Genomic DNA, 20,101 nt, shown 5'->3' on the forward strand with positions numbered 1-20,101 from the left:
CAGAAGAAGTCGGTGCGACAAAAGTAAGGATATTCAGTGACTCTCAAGTAGTGACCTCCCAAATAAATGGAGAGTATCAGGCCAAAGACCCAAATATGATTCCACAATCTGTGCGATTAAATAGGCAATTTCAAAGATATTCCAAGTAACAATTATAATGACAGAAATTAAATAATCAGACACCAAAATTTTAGCGTGGGAAAACCCCAAAACAGGGACAAAAAACCCACGGGACCTAGTCTAGAAAAATCTTCCACTATCAGAATAATGGGTACACAAACAGTCTTTTTAATGACACTAGGGTATTTCAACAATCAACAAAATACATAATCAAAACTGATGGAATCAACATAAACCCTCCACAAAGTGGATATCTCAAATCAGGCAAAAGAGAAGGCAATACAACTAGCAAGTTATATCCTAATGTTCATCTCTACACCAGAAATAACATACTAAAATTTCATAAGAAATGGAGCGAATTTACCAAGTCAATGTGATCAAAATGGCAATGCTATTTTCCCCCAATTTTCTTCTTCTCTCGACGCCGAAAACCCCTGTTTCTTTTCTTTCATTCAAAATGAATGAGGCTTTCATTCAAAATGAATGAGGCTTTAATTCTCTCTCTCCCTCTCTCGGTGGCTTAAAGCCACTTTCTTTTATTTTATCCTTTTTTTTTGTTTTAAAAGGTTGTGGGTCCCACTTGAGGTTAGGGACCCACCAACAAATCTCTCCCTCACCAACTCAAGTGGGAATAGGCTATTCCACCAAACCTGCCTTCTCTTTGCAGGAATCAAACTTCACTACAGGTAAACTCTTAGTCAACATATCTGAACCATTATCATCAGTATAGATCTTCTCAAGTGAATATGACTTCATCTCAAGCGCTTGACGTATCCAATGATACATCACCTCTATGTGCTTCGATCTGGAATGAAACATCGGATTCTTACTGAGATGGATAGCACTCTGACTGTCACAAAATAATACAAACTTCTCTTGATTGATGCCTAACTCTTGTAGAAATTTCTTCATCCACAAGGGTTCCTTAGAAGCTTCAACAACAACAATATATTCTGCCTCTGTAGTAGACAAAGCAATACATTTCTGAAGTCGAGATTGCCACGACACAGCTCTCCCTGCAAAAGTCATCATATAACCAAAAGTAGACTTTTTTGAATCAAGATCCCCAGCCATATCTGCATTTGTGTAACCATCCAACATAGGTTGGCCACTCCCAAAGCATAAACAAACTCTGGAAGTACCGTTAAGGTATCTGAGAATCCACTTCACTGCTTGCCAGTGTTCCTTACCAGGATTAGAGAGAAACCGGCTAACAACTCCAACAGCATGAGTAATATCCGGCCTGGTGCAGACCATAGCATACATCAAACTGCAAACTGCGGATGCATATGGAATCTTCTTCATTTATGCTTTCTCTTTCTCACTTGTAGGACATTGCCGTGAACTCAGCTTGAAATGACTAGCAAGTGGAGTACTAATAGGTTTGGAATTACTCATGCTACACCTCTCTAAAACCTTCTCAATATACTTCTGCTGCGACAACCACAGTTTCCCATTCTTCTTGTCACGAGTGATACTCATGCCAAGGATTTTCTTTGCAGGACCCAAATTCTTCATAGGAAATGATCTGTTCAAGTATTTCTTAAGACTTTGAATCTTCTTAGTGTCATGACCAACAATCAACATGTCATCAACATAAAGCAAGAGAACTATAAAATCACCATCAGAGAATTTCTTAACATACACACAATGATCAGAAGAAGTCTTACTATACCCATGACATTCCATAAAGGAATCAAACTTCGTGTACCACTGCCTTGGCGCTTGCTTCAACCCATATAAGCTCTTCTTCAACTTGCATACAAGGTGTTCCTTTCCTTTAACTTCGAAACCCTCTGGTTGCTCCATATAAATTTCTTTATCTTTATCTATGTTACCGTGAAGGAATGCAGTCTTCACATCAAGCTGCTCAACCTCTAAATTCAAACTAGCCGCCAATCCAAGCACAACTCGAATAGAGGATATCTTCACAACCGGAGAGAAAATCTCCTCAAAATCAATACCTTTTGCTCAAAGCCTTTCACAACTAATCGAGCTTTGTACCTTGGCCATGAGACATTTTCATCTGCTTTCAACTTGAACACCCATTTATTTTTGAATGCTCTCTTACCCTTCGGTAACTTCACCAATTCAAACATATGATTCTCATGCAAGGATTTTATTTCTTCTTGCATGGCCTTCAACCAATCTTTCTTATGCTCATCAGACATAGCTTTCTGGTAGCTTTCTGGCTCCCCAGTCTCAGTGTTCATCACATACTCATGAGGAGAGTATTTTTGAGAAGGATGCTGCTCTCTAGTAGATCTTCTCAATTCAAGCTCAACTGGTGGTTCAGGTGAAACTTCAACATCTGGTACCATCATTATCAACTTGTATATCTCCCCCATCAACAAGAGGTCTGGTGGAAGGACCATGTTCATTATCAGCAGAACGTCTAACAGTTACTGTTGACTTATCTGTCTTCTCAAGATCTTCAATAGTTTGGTCTTCAAGAAAAATCACATCTCGGCTTCTAATTATCTTCTTGCTCACCGGATCCCATAATCTGTAACCAAAGTCTTCGTGACCATAACCCATGAAAATACACTGCTTTGACTTTCCATCAAGTTTGGACCTTTCATCTCTTGGAATGTGAACAAAAGTCCTGCAACCAAACACTCGCAAGTGACTATAGGAGACATCTTTTCCTCTCCAAACTTTCTCTGGAACATCACCATTTAGTGGAACTGAAGGAGAAAGATTGACCAGATCTACTGTAGTCCTCGTCGCTTCACTCCAAAAGGATTTAGGCAACTTTGCATGAGAGAGAATACACCTGACTCTATCATTGATAGTGCGATTCATTCTCTCTACAACTCCATTATGTTGAGGAGTCTTAGGAACCGTCTTCTCAAGTTTGATCCCATGTCCTTTACAATACTCTTCAAATGGACCTCTGTATTCACCACCATTATCTGCTTGAACATATTTCAGTTTCTTTCCTGTTTCTCTTTCAACACTTGCATGAAAGTGTTTGAAGATACCGAGCACCTGGTCTTTAGATTTCAAAATAAAAGCTCATACTTTTCGAGAATAATCATCAATAAAAGTAACAAAATATGATGCACTACCTAGTGTCTTAGCATCCATAGTGCAAACATCAGTATGAACTAAATCTAGAACATGTGATCTCCTATGAGGTCTAGAATTATGAAATGATACTCTAGCATGCTTTCCAACAAAACAATGAGTGCAAGTATTTAAAGTTGTACCTTTCACGGGAAGTGAGTGCTTCTTGGCTAAGACACTTAATCCTTTCTCACTCAAGTGACCAAGACGTATATGCCATAAATCAGAAGATGAATCATCAGCTACATTCAGTGACGGATCCAAAAAATTTTGATAGTGGGGGCAATATATATATATATATATATATATATATATATATATATATATATATATATATATATATTATAATAATAATAATAATAATAATAACAATAATAATTTTTATAATAAAAATATTATGTGTACATAAAAATTAGTTATCAAATTATTTATTAATCATTATATATTCGTATATAAATATATGTATTATTTAATTTATTTTTAATGTGTATTTTTTATTTCAATATATATACATAGGTAATTATTTTCGATGTAAATATAACATGATTAATTTTTATAATATCTAATTTTACAAATTAAAACACTAAAATAATCATTTATAAATAGGATAAAGTATATTTTTTGTCCTTTAAGTTTGACAAAAAATTTAAAAATATTCCTAAGTTTTATTTTGTTTTAATTTTGTCCCAGAAGTTTTCGATTTGCATCAAATATACCCCTGATGGCTAATTTTTCAAAAAATTTAAGATTGATTCAACAACAATTTCATAAGAACAACCCCTCAACACAAGCAAATTAAGTATAATTTTCATGCATTATTGTTATATTGGTCTTAAATCTTTTGAAAATTTAGCCTCCGATGGTATATTTGATACAAATCGAAATTTTCTAGGACAAAATTGAAACAAAATAAAACTTAGGGGTATTTTTAAAACTTTTGCCAAATTTCGGAGATAAAAAATATACTTTACCCTTATAAATATCTGTCTTTTTATATAGGATAATGCTACATATTCATCTTTTTTGGTTAACCAAGTCCAATCAAATTTGTCTAAGACAACAAAAATCAGTTATGACTAATATTATTTTAAGTTTTATTGTTTAACTTGATTAGACTTAATTTATAAAAAGACTTGGATGTGTAGTATTTCTTATATATATATATATATATATATATATATAAGTAAATACTTATTTAGAAATTTACTTCTTATACAATTAGAAGTCAATTCTTATTGAGATTCATAGTTGAAAAAGTTCTTTCAATTAATGTAGTTACAGAAAAAAAAATTAAAACTAATATAAAAAAAGATAAATAACACTCTTTCGAGTTGATTTATAAGAAAAAGCACAAATTTCATTTAAATTGAGAATTGATCATTCTAATAACATCTAATATGAAATTTTTAAATTGACTATGAAGTACCAAAAGTTGAGTAAAAAATTGTTGTGGGGTCAAATTTAATAATTTAGTGGAGAAAAATAAATATTATTATCATATATTACTCAAAAAAATTTCAAATCGTAGTGGGGGCGATTGCCCCCACACTGATATACATACATCCGTCCCTGGCTACATTCATCTCTTCTTTGCACAACTTTGCTTGTAGCCGGTGGAGAGTAGTGAGATTATTATCTTCCTTAGCAACAATGAGGGCCCCTTTGATAATCTTGCATTTTCCACTACCAAAGAAAGTACAATACCCCTCTTGATCCAATGCCTTCACTGAAATGAGATTGAACCGCATATATGGCGCATGCCTAACATTCTTCAACTGCAACTTGCATCCCATGTTGGTTTCAAGCCACATATCACCCATAACAATGATATCACACACTCCATTATCTCCCAATTTGATCTTGCCAAATTTTTCAGCAGTATAGGAAGTGAAAAATTCATGCCTCGGAGTGACATGACATGAGGCACCAGAGTCCATAATCTAAGTGGAATTATCAAAGACAATATTAACATAATTTTCATCATATGTGATAAGAACATCTTCATAAATAATAGCAGCAGTTTCTTTATCACTATCTTTACCTTTGTCTTCGTTTCTTCCCCTTGATTGTTCTCTTTTCAAAAATCTACAATACCTCTTGATATGTCCCGGCTTGCCATAATGGTGACAAATGAACTCCTTTCTTGGCTTGTACTTTCCTCTTAACTTGCTTTGACTCTCTGACTTGTCAAAACTGTGAGATTTTCTACTTTGACTTCTCCCCCGTGACTCTGAAACAAGTGCTTCTGACTGGGAGGAGGCATTAGTCAAACCTCACTCTTTTCTTCTGGCTTCTTCATTTAACATGCTCTCTTTCACCATTGCTAACGTCAACTTCTCATTCGGAGCTGAGTTAGTCAGTGTCACAACCAGAACTTCCCAACTATCAGGCAAAGAGCTCAACAACAACAAGACTTGCAACTCATCATTCAAAGTGATTTCATTATTTTTCAGATGGTTCACTGTCTCTTGAAAAATGCTCAAGTGCTCTGGCATTGATTTACCTTCAGTATACTTCATATTGACAAGCTTCCTGATCAAGAATGCTTTGTTTTGCACATTTTTCCTCTCATATAACTCCTTCAATTTGTTCCACATCTTCTCAACATTCGTTTCGGTGTCAACATGTGGATACACGCTAAAATCAAGTCATTGCCTAATCGAAGCAACTGCCTTCCGATTCAATTTCTTCCATTCAGCATCGGATTTAGTACCTTTGGATTTATCCCCCTCCACAGGATTATACAAGTCCTTGTTATACAACATATCTTCCATGAGGGTCTTCCAAATTGAATAATTTTGGAAATTCAATTTGACCATATTCGTTTTATGAGTATTTTCCTCCATTTAATCGGTACAGAGATAAACAACCAAAGCTCTAGATACCACTTTGTTGGAAAAACTCAACAAAGGTTCAAAATAAGAACCTGTCTAACAGCGGAAGCACCAAAAATAAATTTTCCATAACCTGTGCGATTAAATAAGCAATTCCAAAGATACTTCAAGCAACAATTATAATGACAGAAATTAAATAATCAGACACCAGAATTTTAGCGTGGGAAAACCCCCAAAAGAGGGACAAAAAATCCACGAAACCTAGTCCAGAAAAATCTTCCACTATCAGAATAATGGGTACAAAAACAGTTTTTCTAGTGACACTAGGGCATCTCAACAATCAACAAAATACATAATCAAAACTGATGGAATCAACATAAACCCTCCACAAAGTGGGTATCTCAAATCAGGCAAAAGAAAAGACAATACAACTAACAAGTTATATCCTAATATTCATCTCTACACCAGAAATAACATACTAAAATTTCATAAGAAATGAAACGAATTTACCAAGTCAATATGATCAAAATAGCAATGCTCTTTTCCCCCAATTTTCTTCTTCTCTGTACGCCGAAAACCCGTGTTTCTTTCCTTTCATTCAAAATGAATGAGGCTTCAATTCTCTCTCTCCCTCTCTCGTGGCTTAAAGCCACTTTCTTTTATTTTATTCTTTTTTTTTGTTTTAAAAGGTTGTGGATCCCACTTGAGGTTGAGGACCCACCAACAATATCCAATTACCAAATGCAATCTTTGAGAAGCTAACCATATGTTATGTATAAACTCTGTTTTGTGACATTGATAAATATATGAGAAATGCAACAGTTTTGTGAATCTTTCCAAATTAGATTTTATTTTGCAGCAGAAAGAATTACAATGTGACATTTGTATCATTATTCTGCATTGTTAGTCCTATCTTGCAGACAGTATAGATTCAAAAGAGCAGTATTTTTGTAGAAGCAAATCCCAATTCTCAATGTTTGAATTTAGTGTCCCAAGAGCAAGCACAACAGATCTCATCTTCGGACGCTGCCGCGGATCTCTCTCGGTGCATGCCTTGGCAAGTTGTGCCATCTGGAAAGTAGACTAATAGTCATAGCTGTTGAAATCAGAAACACCAAAAGAAGCTTAAATTCTATAATCATAAGTAGTACCTTGAAAACTGAATCAACTGAGTAATTATCTCCAAGCCTAGGATCCACTAGTTTTTTAAGACCACCATTTGGATCTGGCTGCTCAAAAACTTCATTAAACTGCCACACAAGTAATCAAGAAATTACAACACAAGGAATCTATAGTTTTAATTGGTTACATATAATCACTAGGCTATCATTGGTAATACTCCTTCCATTTCAAAATAACTGTAAATTGAAAAATTAAAGTATCTAGACAATCTCGTGATCTAGATACATTAATTTTTCAAATGTCTCAAAAAGTGAAAGTAGTAGTTATTTTGAAACGGAGGGAGTAATGAACAAAAGGGTGAAAAAAAAATCACCAAAGCTACAAGGCTTTTAATTTCATCACCATCCTTGATCACAGCTTCTTTAGCAGAAATAAGCTCATAAAGAACAACTCCAAAAGCATAGACATCTACTTTAGGAGAAACATTCCCAAATATGTACCTGAGAAAAAAGAGAACAGTATAACTGAATTTAATCCCTCAAACCAAGTTCATGTTATGTTCTGACATGTGAGTATGTGAATTTAGAGAGATCAAAATATGATTCATCATACTCTGGTGGCATGTAACCAAATGTGCCTGCCATTTTATCAGTGGGAACTGATGAACTTCCTACATCAATCAACTTTGCTAGTCCAAAATCTGCCACCTGAAAACGAAGTAATACAGGATAGATCTCACAGAATCACTCCGAAAAAGAAAAAACGGTTAAGCTAGCATAAGGCTAGTAAAAAATTTTATTAATTCTTACCTTTCCATGGAAGAATTTGTCTATTAAAATATTTGCTGATTTTATGTCGCGATGTATGTATACAGGCGTTGTACATTCATGAATATATTCAAGTCCTCTGGCTGAATCGAGAGCTATTTGAATCCGGTCTGACCACGACAAAGGTTTTCTATCTGGAGACAGTTTGATTTTATCATTAACTAAGTTCTTATAAATTTCTATCTGAATATGTACTTATATCACCTGAATCTTGTAGATGTTGGCTCAAGTTTCCATTGTCAATGTATTCATAAACAAGGAAAAGAGAGCCCTTAATGCAATATCCAATCAACCGTACCTACATAAGAAAGTAAAGAGATAACATGAGCAAATAATGAAAACAAACTATGAAATATGGCAACTTTGTCTCAAATATGTTCTTTATTTGATCCAAACTTATAAAGAAAAGGAATTAAATGAGAAGGATTACCAGGTTTAAGTGATGAACACGAGTCAACACTTTCAGTTCTGCAAGAAACTCTTTTGATGCTGTCTTGTCCATCTTTTTTATTGCAGCTCTCTGTGTTATCAAAGAAAAATAGAGCCAAAATGGAAAAAACAGAAAATAGTGACAATTGCAAAGTTATCCAAACAGAATTATTGAAGTAAAGTCTAAGAACACGGATCGCAAACCTCGCCATTCAGCTCTGCATAATATATTTCCGCAAAACCACCTTGACCAATTTTGTTTGCCAAACTGAAGTTATCTGTGGCATTGGCTAGTTCTTCATATGAGAACTTTGCTGATTTCTCTACACTGTCACCTATGATATTAATAGGCTTCAATCATATTTTCAATCAAGAAAACAAACTATACTAATGCTTGCATGAAATCAAACTCTTTAAGCAAAAGAGAAAATGAGAGAATCAAACTCTTTTCTTTTCCATATACCTTCCATAACTCGAGTAGTTTTCCGTCTTGTATGTTTTACTGGCAATTTTTTCTTCCTTCTGCAATATCTAACATAAACACAAAATGCTAATATCAGAAGTGATGCTACAACTCCTGCAGATATTCCGGCAATAACCTCACCTCGCAGACCTGCTATGAAGATTGAAGAACAATACATCCTTACCCTGGATCTGGTATTGATATCAAGCTCAAGTGTAATCAATTCTCAAAATAGTACTACTTTCTGCTCACAGAAAATGTCATACCTCTAGTTCTGAAATATAAAACAAAAACACATCATCAAGATTAGCTTTAGCAGGTTATTAGAGATTGAAAAAATGCTATTCATCTTTATATTAAAATAAAATACCTTAGGTGGAAAGGTTCATAGTTACCATTTACATCTGGAAAGTGAAAGGTACAAATAATAATATATGAGATATTAATTTCAACACTAATAATGAAAAATAAATCAACACTAATTATGAACCTTAATACCTACTACCCTTTAATCCATAATCAAACCAATCAAATAACATGCACAAAAACATCTTGAATAAGTACTGATACCTTTCCCAGGAACATAAACCAGGCCACTCCCTTTGCTGAAATTCACACCAGGATTGTATCTCAGCAGCAACAAAGGATCAAGCTTTGTCTGGTTTACAATTGACTCCAAAGAATCCTCAGGCCTAAGAGGGTATGTGATGAACAAACCATAATCCTTGCTAACATTACTGTCCCCACAGGAACAGTTAACTGTGACATTAACCATTCCGTTCTCAGGAATTTCATATCGTGAATAGCTGTTGAGGGATCTCAACCACTTAGCAGTGACCAAGTTGGAAAAACTCTTCCCGGCAATGGATTCATAGGTGTCACCACTCGAAACCGAATATTGGAAAGTATAGCCAAGAAACTCACCATTGATGCATTCACAAGGGAATGGAACATTCACCCTTGTGTAGTCTTTGCCATTTTTGTTGTAGTTAGCAATATCTTGTGGCCTTGTAACAAACCGTGATTCCAAAACTGTTGCAATATATGTGAGGTTAGAACCTGGCCAAAGATAGTAGGAAGCTAAAGCTAAGCCACAACTCTTTCTACACTTTGATTCTGCATTGAATGGTATAAAATCCACCAACAACAAGAAGAAGAGTGATAATAATAATCTGAATCTGGGTTCCATATTCAAACCAAACATATTAGCATGATTTTAGTACCTAGTGTGCTTGTTTGTTTAACTTTCTAATCTTGTTACCTATTAATAATCTCTAAACTTTTAGAAGTTGACTTGATACACTTTCAGTCTTACATATGATTGATGTTGATCCATGTAATTAAATTCAATTAATTAATTAATTACTCAAAAATTTATAATTTTTATAAAAAAAATTTGTTGCCTTGTGCTTAACTGCTTATATACATGGTAGTATTAATTAATTGAAATGTGTAGAGACCGCGTAAACTCCATCATTATACCGTTTTCTTCAAAGTTTATAGTTTGTTTACTCAAATGTTATATCCAAAGAGAAAAATTTTATGCCTTTCCTGTTTTAACTTGTCATGGATGTATATCGATTGTGTTCTTTTCCGTATTGTGTATTTTTAAAAAACTGTTGATGTTTAATTTAGTCGTTTTCTCCATAAAGAATTGAATGTTCCAATGTGGGCTCAATTTTTTCGTTATCGAACCCTTGAATGTGATGTGCTGGATATGAAATTAGGGCGTGCTAGACCAAATGGACAATTTTATGCGAGTAACAGGGATTAGAATTCGGACCGTACGAGTTCTATGTTGCCAAAAGTTGCTAAACAAATTGGAGGGTCCAATTTAGTAGGAGAAATTTGAATTTCACAACATGCAAATCGGACCGTGCGTTATATATATATATATATATATATATATATATATATATATGAATTTTTGTATGAAGCCGAAAATGAATTCGCACGGTCCGAGTTATATTTTTTAAATTTAATTTGAATTAGCTGTGCCTAATTGGTGGGTCCGATTTATGGATATTGTATATATATAAGTGTGTAACTCGTAGAAGAGATCAGATTCCGTCTTCTTCTTTATCTTGCTCGGCTTCTTCCTCTGGTTTCTTGTATTTGTGTTTCTCTCCTTCTTGGTATGTAGCCCAAAAATCTGGTAGTGAAGTTTATGTTCTTGTTTAGGTGAGTGAGAGAAATAGATGACAGAGTTCTTTTAAGAGTGTATTATTTTGGTCAGATTTTGTTACAAACATTTGAAGGAGTAAAATTCATTTGTGAAAATTCACCAATCAGAAGGTGAAAGGTATGTGTGTCTAGGTGCCACTTTTCGATTAGAGCATTCACCAATGCTTTTTGACATTGGACTACCTCAATCTGAGATACATGATAAAAACCAGTTAATCATAAATGCTCCTCCACCTTATCATTGTACCGATCCGGAGGGACTGGATGATTACATGTCAACATCCTTAAACTCTATAAAAATATAACAAATTATTAGTCAACTCATTAACAATTACTAATTTACTACTAAAGGATAATAATTTTCTAACTAGAGCAACTAAAAATCTAAAATATTAAACTCATACTAAACTTTTTTCTAATTACAACATTTAGTAGTTACCATGTACTAACCCACCAATTTATTAAGTCTCATTAGTAAAAAATCTGCACAACTAACTCAACAACACATATTAATTGAAACCACACAACTCTTATAAATTATCTTACTAAATCCAACTAAAACAAATAATTCTAGCTTCTAAATTTAATTAACAATCCTAAAAATTATTCATAACTAACTATTAACAATAACAACTAATACATAATTCCAATTCTTATTAAACTAATAATGCTCTTATTTAATATTAAGATCTCAACTACAACCAAATTAATATTACCAAAAAAACAAATCCACTATATTTAAGTATATTTCACGAAACCGAATCATCATCAATCAAAATTCTCAACAACATTACAAAATCTAGATTAGTTGTTTATTTATTCACGGTTACAAAAAAAATGTTATAATATCTAAAATTATAATCTTTAAAATTAATTATAAAATTTAATTAAATAATTATAACTTTAAAAATTATTACAAAAAATTTTAACTATACATTATTTTTTACTTAGCTATTATATTAGTCTAACTTAAATATTATCATTCATTCAAATATTCTCTAACTACATTTAAACAAATATTCTAACTATTATTTTTACATATATTCTTAAATTTTTAAAAATAATAATAATCATCGGTGAGAAGAGGCTTGAAGGAATGGGAGAAAGCGAAGTCAGTTCGGAAGAGAGACACGAAAACAGCGGCAGCAATGTTAGGCTAAGCGTCAGAGGGCGAGGCGCATCGGGCTGACCGGCGGAGGTGTGGACGGTGTCGGTGGGAGGATGCGGCGGCCTCGGTATGGCCGGCGAGAAATTCAGTGATGCGAGATGCGAACCGGAGAAGATGACGGTGAGTTTTAGACGTGTATTGGAGGTTACGGTAATATTAGAAATAACCGTACATAGTGTGAATGGATTTAAATACTAATTTTAATTTTACCTTTTTTTTAATTCATTGTACAGATTGTATACGATTAATATTGGTTCCCAATGTCAATGAGTTATAGCTCAAATGGCATAATCTCCTCATACTCAATTAAGCGGTTGCCGGTTCGAGTCTCCTATCTTTGGTAAAAAAAAAATATTGGTTCCGAATACTTTCTCATAATATAAAGTTCAAGACGATTAGCATCTTTAGATTTTTTTTTCTTTGACATTTTGATTTTTCTTCCACCATGCAAAGCAAAAACCAATGGAGAAAGGAAGGAGTGGCTGCTCTTTGGTGCGAAGATGATAGTGATATCATATGGTGGGTGTAGGTTCAGCATGCGGTAATGTGGGTAATGTTGGGATTCAGACACCGTTGTGGGGAGACATCTGCGCGCAACACGTGGCTGGGGAACCACAACACGGACCGTCCGTTTTCGTGCCTACAACTCGGACTGTCCGACAAGCTGTGAGGAACTCGCATGGTCAGATTTGTGGTGTTTTGACACCACACAAGTCAAGCACCTCTCTTCTCCATAACCACGTCCAACCCCACCTTTGCTTCCATATTAAAATTAAAAAGCGGCAGCACAAAGTGTTTGTTAATAAACCACAAAGAACCATGGCAGCTATATCTTGTGAACATTGCATGTTCATCAATGTCATAATATATTATTACTTCTATCTACCAGACATTAGATTCACAAGAGCTGGATTTTCATAGAAGGAAGCAATGTCCCAATTCTCAGTGCCTGAACCAAGTGTCATAAGAGCAACCACCACCGATCTCATCTTCGGACGCCGCTTCGGATCCCTCTCTGTACATGCATTGGCTAGTTGTGCCATCTGCAACCAAAAAAAGAAATCAACCAAAGCTGTTGAAATCACAAGCATAAAAATGCTTATATTGCTTTATACATGACTAGTGTACTAGTGGATATTAAAATGCCTATAATCCACCATTTTTTTAAATTCAATCTGTGTAAAAATAATAATATTGAATTAGCTGACTAAGATGATAAGTATTTTACTCTTAATAACAAGTCTTGGGTTGAAGTCTTAGGAATGGCAAAATGCTTTCTACAAATATATCAGAAGGATATTTTAGGGGAAAAATGGACACCAACTAGTAGATAATACCTTGAAAACTGAATCAATTGAGTAATTTTCTCCAAGCCTAGGATCCACCAGTTCTTTAAGACCTTCTTTAGGGTCTGGTTGATCAAAAACTTCATGAAACTGCCACAAAAATCACCAGAAAAATTAGAAAAGAAGGAACATAAATATAGTCTGAATTACTTATGTAAAGCCACTAGGCCCTCTAATGTTATCAGTTATCACACACAAAAGAAGAAGTAATGCATAGTAGGGTATCAAAATTCACCAAAGCTACAAGGCCCTTGATTTCAGCACCACCATTGATCACAGCTTCTTTAGCAGAAATAAGCTCATAAAGGACAACCCCAAAAGCAAAGACATCTAATTTAGGAGAAACTCTGCCATATACATACCTGCAAATAAGATAATATAATATTTCAATGGTATAATTGAATTTGATCCCTTAAACTAAGTCCATGTTCTGTTTTGCAATGTGGATGTTTCAATTTAAAGACAAACATGATTCATCATACTCTGGTGGCATGTAACCAAATGTGCCTGCCATATTAGCAGTGGGAGCTGATGAACTTCCAGTATCAATCAGCTTTGCTAGTCCGAAATCCGCAACCTGCAGATTAACTAATACACGGTATCTCACAGAATTATAGCACAAAGAAAAGAGTAGCAAGCTCACATAAGCCATCAAAATGTTTCATACCTTTCCATGGAAGGATTTGTCTAATAATATATTGGAAGACTTTATATCGCGATGGATATATACAGGCTTTGTATGTTCATGAATATATTCAAGTCCCCTGGCTGAATCCAGAGCTATTTGAATCCGGGTGGACCATGGCAAAGGTTCTCTATCTGGAAAAATTGTCATTAACTAAGTCCTTACAAAATACAATCACATATTCACATCAATGAATCAGCATTGAACATGGATATTTGTCCTTTTTCAATGTACTCATATCACCTGAATTTCGTAGATGTTCACTTAAGTTTCCATTGTCGATATATTCATACACAAGGAAAAGGAAGTCCTTAACACAATATCCAATTAAATGGACCTACATGGATAACAAGGTAATATTGAGAAAAAAGAAAAGAAAAATGAAAGCAGTCTACACAATAGGGAAACTGTGTCTGAAATTCTGTTTGGCTAGAAGAACAAATACTGGCATGACTGATTAACTTCAAATTTGTTCCTCGAGAAGTCGAATGCATATTTACTTTATATGAACATGAAATGAGAAAAAAGAAGCATGCATTAAAATTTGAAATATTACCAGGTTTAAGTGCTGAACATGTGTCAACACTTTCAGTTCTGCAAGAAATTCTTTTGATGCTTTCATGTCCATCTTCTTTATTGCAGCTTTCTAAGTTATTGGAGAGAATTTCAGTGAAAGTAGAAAAGATGGAAAGAAAAACAACTTCAAATCTATCCTACTCCTTACAGTTACAGGTTTATAGCATATACAACTACAAAAAATATGTAACTTTTCTGACAAATCAAGTAATCGAATCTAACAACATAGAGATTACAAACCTTGTCATTCAGCTCTGCATAATAGATTTCTCCAAAACCACCTTGGCCAATTTTGTTAGCCAAACTGAAGTTATTTGTGGCATGGGCCAGTTCTTCATATGAAAACTCTGCTGATTTTTCCACACTTGTGTTTACAAAGCTATCAGAGGCTTTATCTGAAAGAGGGATGATAAGTAAGAGTTACTCGACTGTTCATGTTCACCATTCTTGCATGATACGCAACAGAAATTATACTGAAGCCAAACTATCTCGAAGAAAAAGAGTTGTCAAACCATTCTTTTAACATTTGTTTTTTCAGATGTACAAATTAAGTATTTGACTCTCATTTGATATGGTAGCATCATATTTTTGGAAGTTGTCAAACCAATCAAATCCTTAAAAATTTTAACTACTTCCCCATGTTCAAATTAAAGGGCTATTTGAGGGAGTTTCAAACTTTGAACAAGTATGAAATATGTGCAAAATCCATACCTTCCCTAGCTCGAGTAGTGTTCTGACCGAAATATTCTGTTCTCAGTTTCTTCTTCTTCCTTCCGCAACATTTAATACAAACACAAAATGCTAATAACAGAACTACTGCTACAACTCCAACAGATATTCCAGCAACAATCCTATCTGGTAGACCTGTTCTACAAGAACAAAATATGAGCAGAAAGTAGTACTATTACATTTGTCTTTTAGGATATCCTTACCCTGGATCGGGTATTGATATCAAATTCGAGTGTAAACAATTATCAATAAGACTACTTTCTTCTGATTGAGAATGGACAAACCTCCAGAGCTGAAAATGAAAATGACAATACATTCATAAAGATTAGCAGGTTATTAGAGAATTGCATTAACACAATAAGATTTGAACTTTAAAGAACAATACCTTGGGCGAAGAGGCGCATAGTTGCCGTTTTCATCTGGAAAGTGAAAGCAAAAGAAAATATGAGGAATTTGTCTCAAGGTTTATGGTTCCTGATAAACTAATTTGAAATATACATTCATAAGCATGATGCTAATTTTATTAATTATTATACCCTTGAATGCATTTTAGTTCAACTGCAAAAGGCGAAACTGCTTAGGAATTAGCATAGATATGAGGGACTACTCTACTTTCAGTTCTATCTATAAATGCACCATATGCAAAAAACCAATGTCACAAATTGTAACATGTACATAATCCTCATGAATTTATATAAGTAGACCTAAACATGGCATCGAAATCAGAAAGCGAACCTCTGCCGGGAATATAAACCAGACCATTCCCTTTGCTGAAATTTACACTGGGGTTGTATTTCATCAACAACTCAGGATCAAGCTTTGTCTGGTTTGCAATTGACTGCAAAGAATCCTCAGGCCTAAGAGGGTATGTGATGAACAATCCATAATGTTTGCTAATATTACTGTCTCCACAAGAACAGTTAACTGTCACATTAACCTTTCCACCGGCCGGAATAGCATCTTGTGAATAGCTGTTAGTGTTCTGCAGCCACTCTGCTGTGACCAAGTTGGAAAAAGTCCCATTGGCAATGGTTAAGTAGTCGTCGCCTCGAGTAACTGAGTACTGGAATGTGTGGCCCAGAAACTCTCCATCTATAATGCAAATTGTTAGAATTTTGTGTGTTAGAATCAAAAGTTTTAATTTAAAATAAGAGTGTGTGAATTGTGATAGCTCACCATTGATGCAATCACAAGGTATTGGAACATTAACTCTGGTATGTGATGGATATGAGGTGTCTTTGTTGTATCTAACAATATCTTCAACTTTGTGAAGAAGATTGGATTGCATGATGTGTGAAATATATAGCAGGCTAGAATCATTGTTCCAAAGATAGTAAGAAGCAAAAGCTAAGTCACAGCTCTTGCTACACTTTGATTCTGCACTCAAAGGTAAAGTAATCAGCAACAAGAACAACAATGGAAACATGAAATTGTGTTCCATTGTTAGTGGAATCAAGCTTGTGCAAAGCATGCACATGACACATGCAAAGATAAATAATAATAGTGATAATAATTTAAAACAGTAACAACCTGGAATTGGTAAAAGTGACAAGGATTTGAATTTAGCTTTCTTACTAAAATTTTAACGATATCTCCAAATTAATAAATTCCTAACAAATTTTATTATAAGACAAATTAGTCTTCCTTACGAAGAGATCAATTCGTATCGAGAATCTCTAAAATAATAAAAATTTGTTGAAGAACAAAATGTACTATTTAAAATTTATTGTTTACTCTAATTCTTAATAAACTTACAAGTTGGGCTGCTAAATTACTTCATGGACTCTACGATGTTGGATCTGGTCATACAAATGGTTAAGATGTGATTTCAACTACAAATATATAATTACGGGATGGCATGTAAGAAGAATATTAATAACATATTTATTGGGTACACCAATCATTCCCGGTTAAAAATATTGGTGTTGAAATTGTGTCTACTGTATGCATAGCAAAATTGTAATAATATAATAATGTATAGACTATACTACTAAAGAGTGTAGAGAGACCATATTATAAAGTCCATCATTCTTAGATGCAAACTCAATTTATCCAGTTTGTCATTGTAAGACTGAGTATTATATTTCTAACTAAGGGTTAGTCAAAATAATTATTAAAGATCAAGTGTGTATTAATTTATTTCTCAAAAGTCAAAATTGAATATCTCAAATTAGGTTCTGAAAAATACAATTGGGATGCTAATTAAACTTATTACTATATTTGTTAAGAATTAATTTCAGACATTTCACCTTTTTGAAATTACACTGATTATTGTTGTGATAAACTCATAAACATGATAACGTGGATGACCATTCAATATTTGGGCGGCTGATTTTTCCTATAAAAGAGTGAAACTCCCAAGTTAAATTGAGCATTAATGAAGTTTGAAAATTCAAAGTTTCACTCATGTATAAATAGAGGCTTAAGCCTCAGGCAATAATACAACAACAACAATTAATACAATATTTTTTCTCTCTCTTTCTTTACATATGAGACTACTTATATTAGTAATATATAAGTTACTTTTATTATATCATAATAATTATATTTGTGAACATTAATACTAGAGTTTTATATTTATATTTCTCCATCTTATATTTATATCTTCCTTATTTATTTATTTACAACACGTTATCAGCACGAAACTCTAACGAAGTTTTAAGAAGACTTCAGGTAACAAATTTTTATTATGTCGAAACTCTTTCATCTTGAATATAATGCTCTTGATATATCTGAGAATAATTATTTATTATGGATACTAGATGTTAAAATCCATCTTGATTCAATGGATCTTAGAGATACCATTAAGACTAAAAATAATGCATCCCAGAAGGATAAAGCCAAGGCCATGATTTTCCTTCGTCGTCATCTTGACGTATGATTGAAAAATGAATATCCCATATTAAAAGATCCTGCAGATCTGTGGAAAGACCTTGAAGAAAGGTACAATCATCAAAAGACGGTGATACTTCCTTAAACTCGATATGTTAGAGAAAATTTTCTCGACCTTCCATGTCTTGAATGTGCTCCTGCAGCAGCAGTATCGAGAAAAAGAATTTAAAAATATTCTGAGTTAATTTCTTGCTTTCTTGTTGCTGAACGCAACAATGAGTTGCTCTTAAGAAATCATGAAGCGCCCAGCTGGCACCGCCCCATTTCCTGAAGCAAATGCGGCAAATTATAACCCCAGAAGAGGTAAATGGCAAGATTTTGATAACAAGAAAAATTATGGAAGAAAAAAGAATTATGTTCAAAACAGAGAATCTCACCAGAAGTGGGATAAAGAAAGAAACAATGGGCAAAGTAAATCAATTGAGGATAAATGCTTCCGTTGTGGTGGAAAGGGCCATTGGTCACGTACCTGTCGTACCCCAAGGCACCTAGTTGATCTTTATCAAGCATCCTTGAAAAAGGATGACAAAGGAAAGGAAACAAATTTTGTTTCAAATGATGAAAATTCCACCACTCATTATAATGTATCTAATTTCTTTAAGGATTCTGAAGGAAATATTGGCTATTTGATCAATGATGGAATAGTTTGATATGTGTATGTGTTTGTTAAGTATTCATGTGAATAATTTTACTGTGCATGTACTTCTACTTATTTTATTATTATTATTATCATTTGTCTTTGAAGAAAAATGGCAAGGACATATTCTGAAGATATTTGTCTTGCGGATAGTGCAAGTTCGCACACCATTCTCAAAAGTGATATATATTTTACCCATCTTGTGCCAAAAGAGGAATATGTTAATACTATTATTGGCTCAGGCAATGTGATAGAAGGCTCCGGAAGAGCTATAATTTTGTTTCCTGGAGGAACAAAATTTATAATAAATAATGCACTGTTGTCTACCAAGTCTCGAAGAAACTTGTTGAGCTTTAAAGATATTCGCCGAAATGATATCATATTGAGACTATGAATGAGGGAAGTCATGAGTACTTATGTATCACAACTCATAATTCAAATAAGAAAGTTATATTAGAAAAATTACCCTCACTTTCATATGGATTGTATTATACCAAGATTAGTGCAATTGAATCACATGCCATTGTAAACCAGAAGTTTACTAGCCCAAATAAATTCATAACTTGGCATGATAGATTGGGTCATCCGGGAACAACCATGATGAGGAGAATTATTGAAAACTCTCATGGACATTCACTAAAGAACTAGAAGATTCTTAAATCTAGTGAATTTTGTTGTGCTGCATGTTCTCAAGGGAAGTTAATTTTAAAGCCATCACCAGTAAAGATTGGATTTGAGTCCCCTGAATTCCTAGAAAGGATTCAAGGTGATATATGTGGACCTATTCATCCACCATGTGGATCTTTTAGATATTTTATGGTCCTAATAGACGCATCTTCGAGATGGTCACATGTGTGCTTATTATCTTCTCGCAACCTGGCGTTTGCGAGATTACTGGCTCAAATTATTCGATTAAAAGCACAATTTCCAGAAAATCCAATCAAAGAAATTCGCCTTGATAATGCTGGTGAATTTACTTCCCAAGCTTTTGATGCTTATTGTATGGCTAATGGAATAACT

General features: G+C 34.0%; 2 protein-coding genes and 1 pseudogene across 2 annotated transcripts; all 3 read right to left on the minus strand.

Annotated features, from left to right (window-relative positions):
• Positions 1 to 6,853: 6,853 nt before the first annotated feature.
• On the minus strand, positions 6,854 to 9,042 carry LOC140173135 (chitin elicitor receptor kinase 1-like). The gene is made up of 9 exons (XM_072222252.1): positions 8,865 to 9,042; positions 8,606 to 8,736; positions 8,403 to 8,492; positions 8,177 to 8,270; positions 7,955 to 8,106; positions 7,758 to 7,852; positions 7,519 to 7,645; positions 7,175 to 7,273; positions 6,854 to 7,094 (listed from the first exon to the last, which is right to left on the minus strand). The coding sequence occupies exons 1-9, from the start codon at positions 9,040 to 9,042 to the stop codon at positions 6,933 to 6,935; spliced, it is 1,128 nt and encodes a 375-aa protein (XP_072078353.1). The 3' UTR covers positions 6,854 to 6,932.
• Positions 8,865 to 10,085, minus strand: LOC112762690 (lysM domain receptor-like kinase 3). Its single transcript, XM_072222253.1, has 3 exons — positions 9,435 to 10,085; positions 9,235 to 9,268; positions 8,865 to 9,138 (listed from the first exon to the last, which is right to left on the minus strand). Exons 1-3 carry the CDS (start codon positions 10,066 to 10,068, stop codon positions 9,102 to 9,104), a joined length of 705 nt encoding a protein of 234 aa, XP_072078354.1. The 5' UTR covers positions 10,069 to 10,085; the 3' UTR covers positions 8,865 to 9,101.
• A 2,467-nt stretch (positions 10,086 to 12,552) lies between these two features.
• Positions 12,553 to 17,021, minus strand: LOC112764360 (lysM domain receptor-like kinase 3; annotated as a pseudogene).
• Between the last annotated feature and the right edge of the window lie 3,080 nt (positions 17,022 to 20,101).

This window comes from Arachis hypogaea, chromosome 17, assembly GCF_003086295.3.
Source record: "Arachis hypogaea cultivar Tifrunner chromosome 17, arahy.Tifrunner.gnm2.J5K5, whole genome shotgun sequence".
In the NCBI taxonomy this organism is placed as follows: Eukaryota; Viridiplantae; Streptophyta; class Magnoliopsida; order Fabales; family Fabaceae; genus Arachis; species Arachis hypogaea.

What these genes read in the sequence shown, in the direction of transcription:
- LOC112762690 (XM_072222253.1), bottom strand. Translation starts at nt 10,068, where the DNA reads ATGTTTGGTTTGAATATGGAACCCAGATTCAGATTATTATTATCACTC. An exon ending in GGTTTATGTTCCTGGGAAAG is followed by an intron (nt 9,269 to 9,434) that starts GTATCAGTACTT and finishes TTCACTTTCCAG; the next exon opens with ATGTAAATGGTAACTATGAA. An exon ending in TATGAACCTTTCCACCTAAG is followed by an intron (nt 9,139 to 9,234) that starts GTATTTTATTTT and finishes TTTATATTTCAG; the next exon opens with AACTAGAGGTATGACATTTT.
- LOC140173135 (XM_072222252.1), bottom strand. Translation starts at nt 9,042, where the DNA reads ATGTATTGTTCTTCAATCTTCATAGCAGGTCTGCGAGGTGAGGTTATT. An exon ending in GTGTTCATCACTTAAACCTG is followed by an intron (nt 8,271 to 8,402) that starts GTAATCCTTCTC and finishes TTTCTTATGTAG; the next exon opens with GTACGGTTGATTGGATATTG. An exon ending in CCAACATCTACAAGATTCAG is followed by an intron (nt 8,107 to 8,176) that starts GTGATATAAGTA and finishes AACTGTCTCCAG; the next exon opens with ATAGAAAACCTTTGTCGTGG.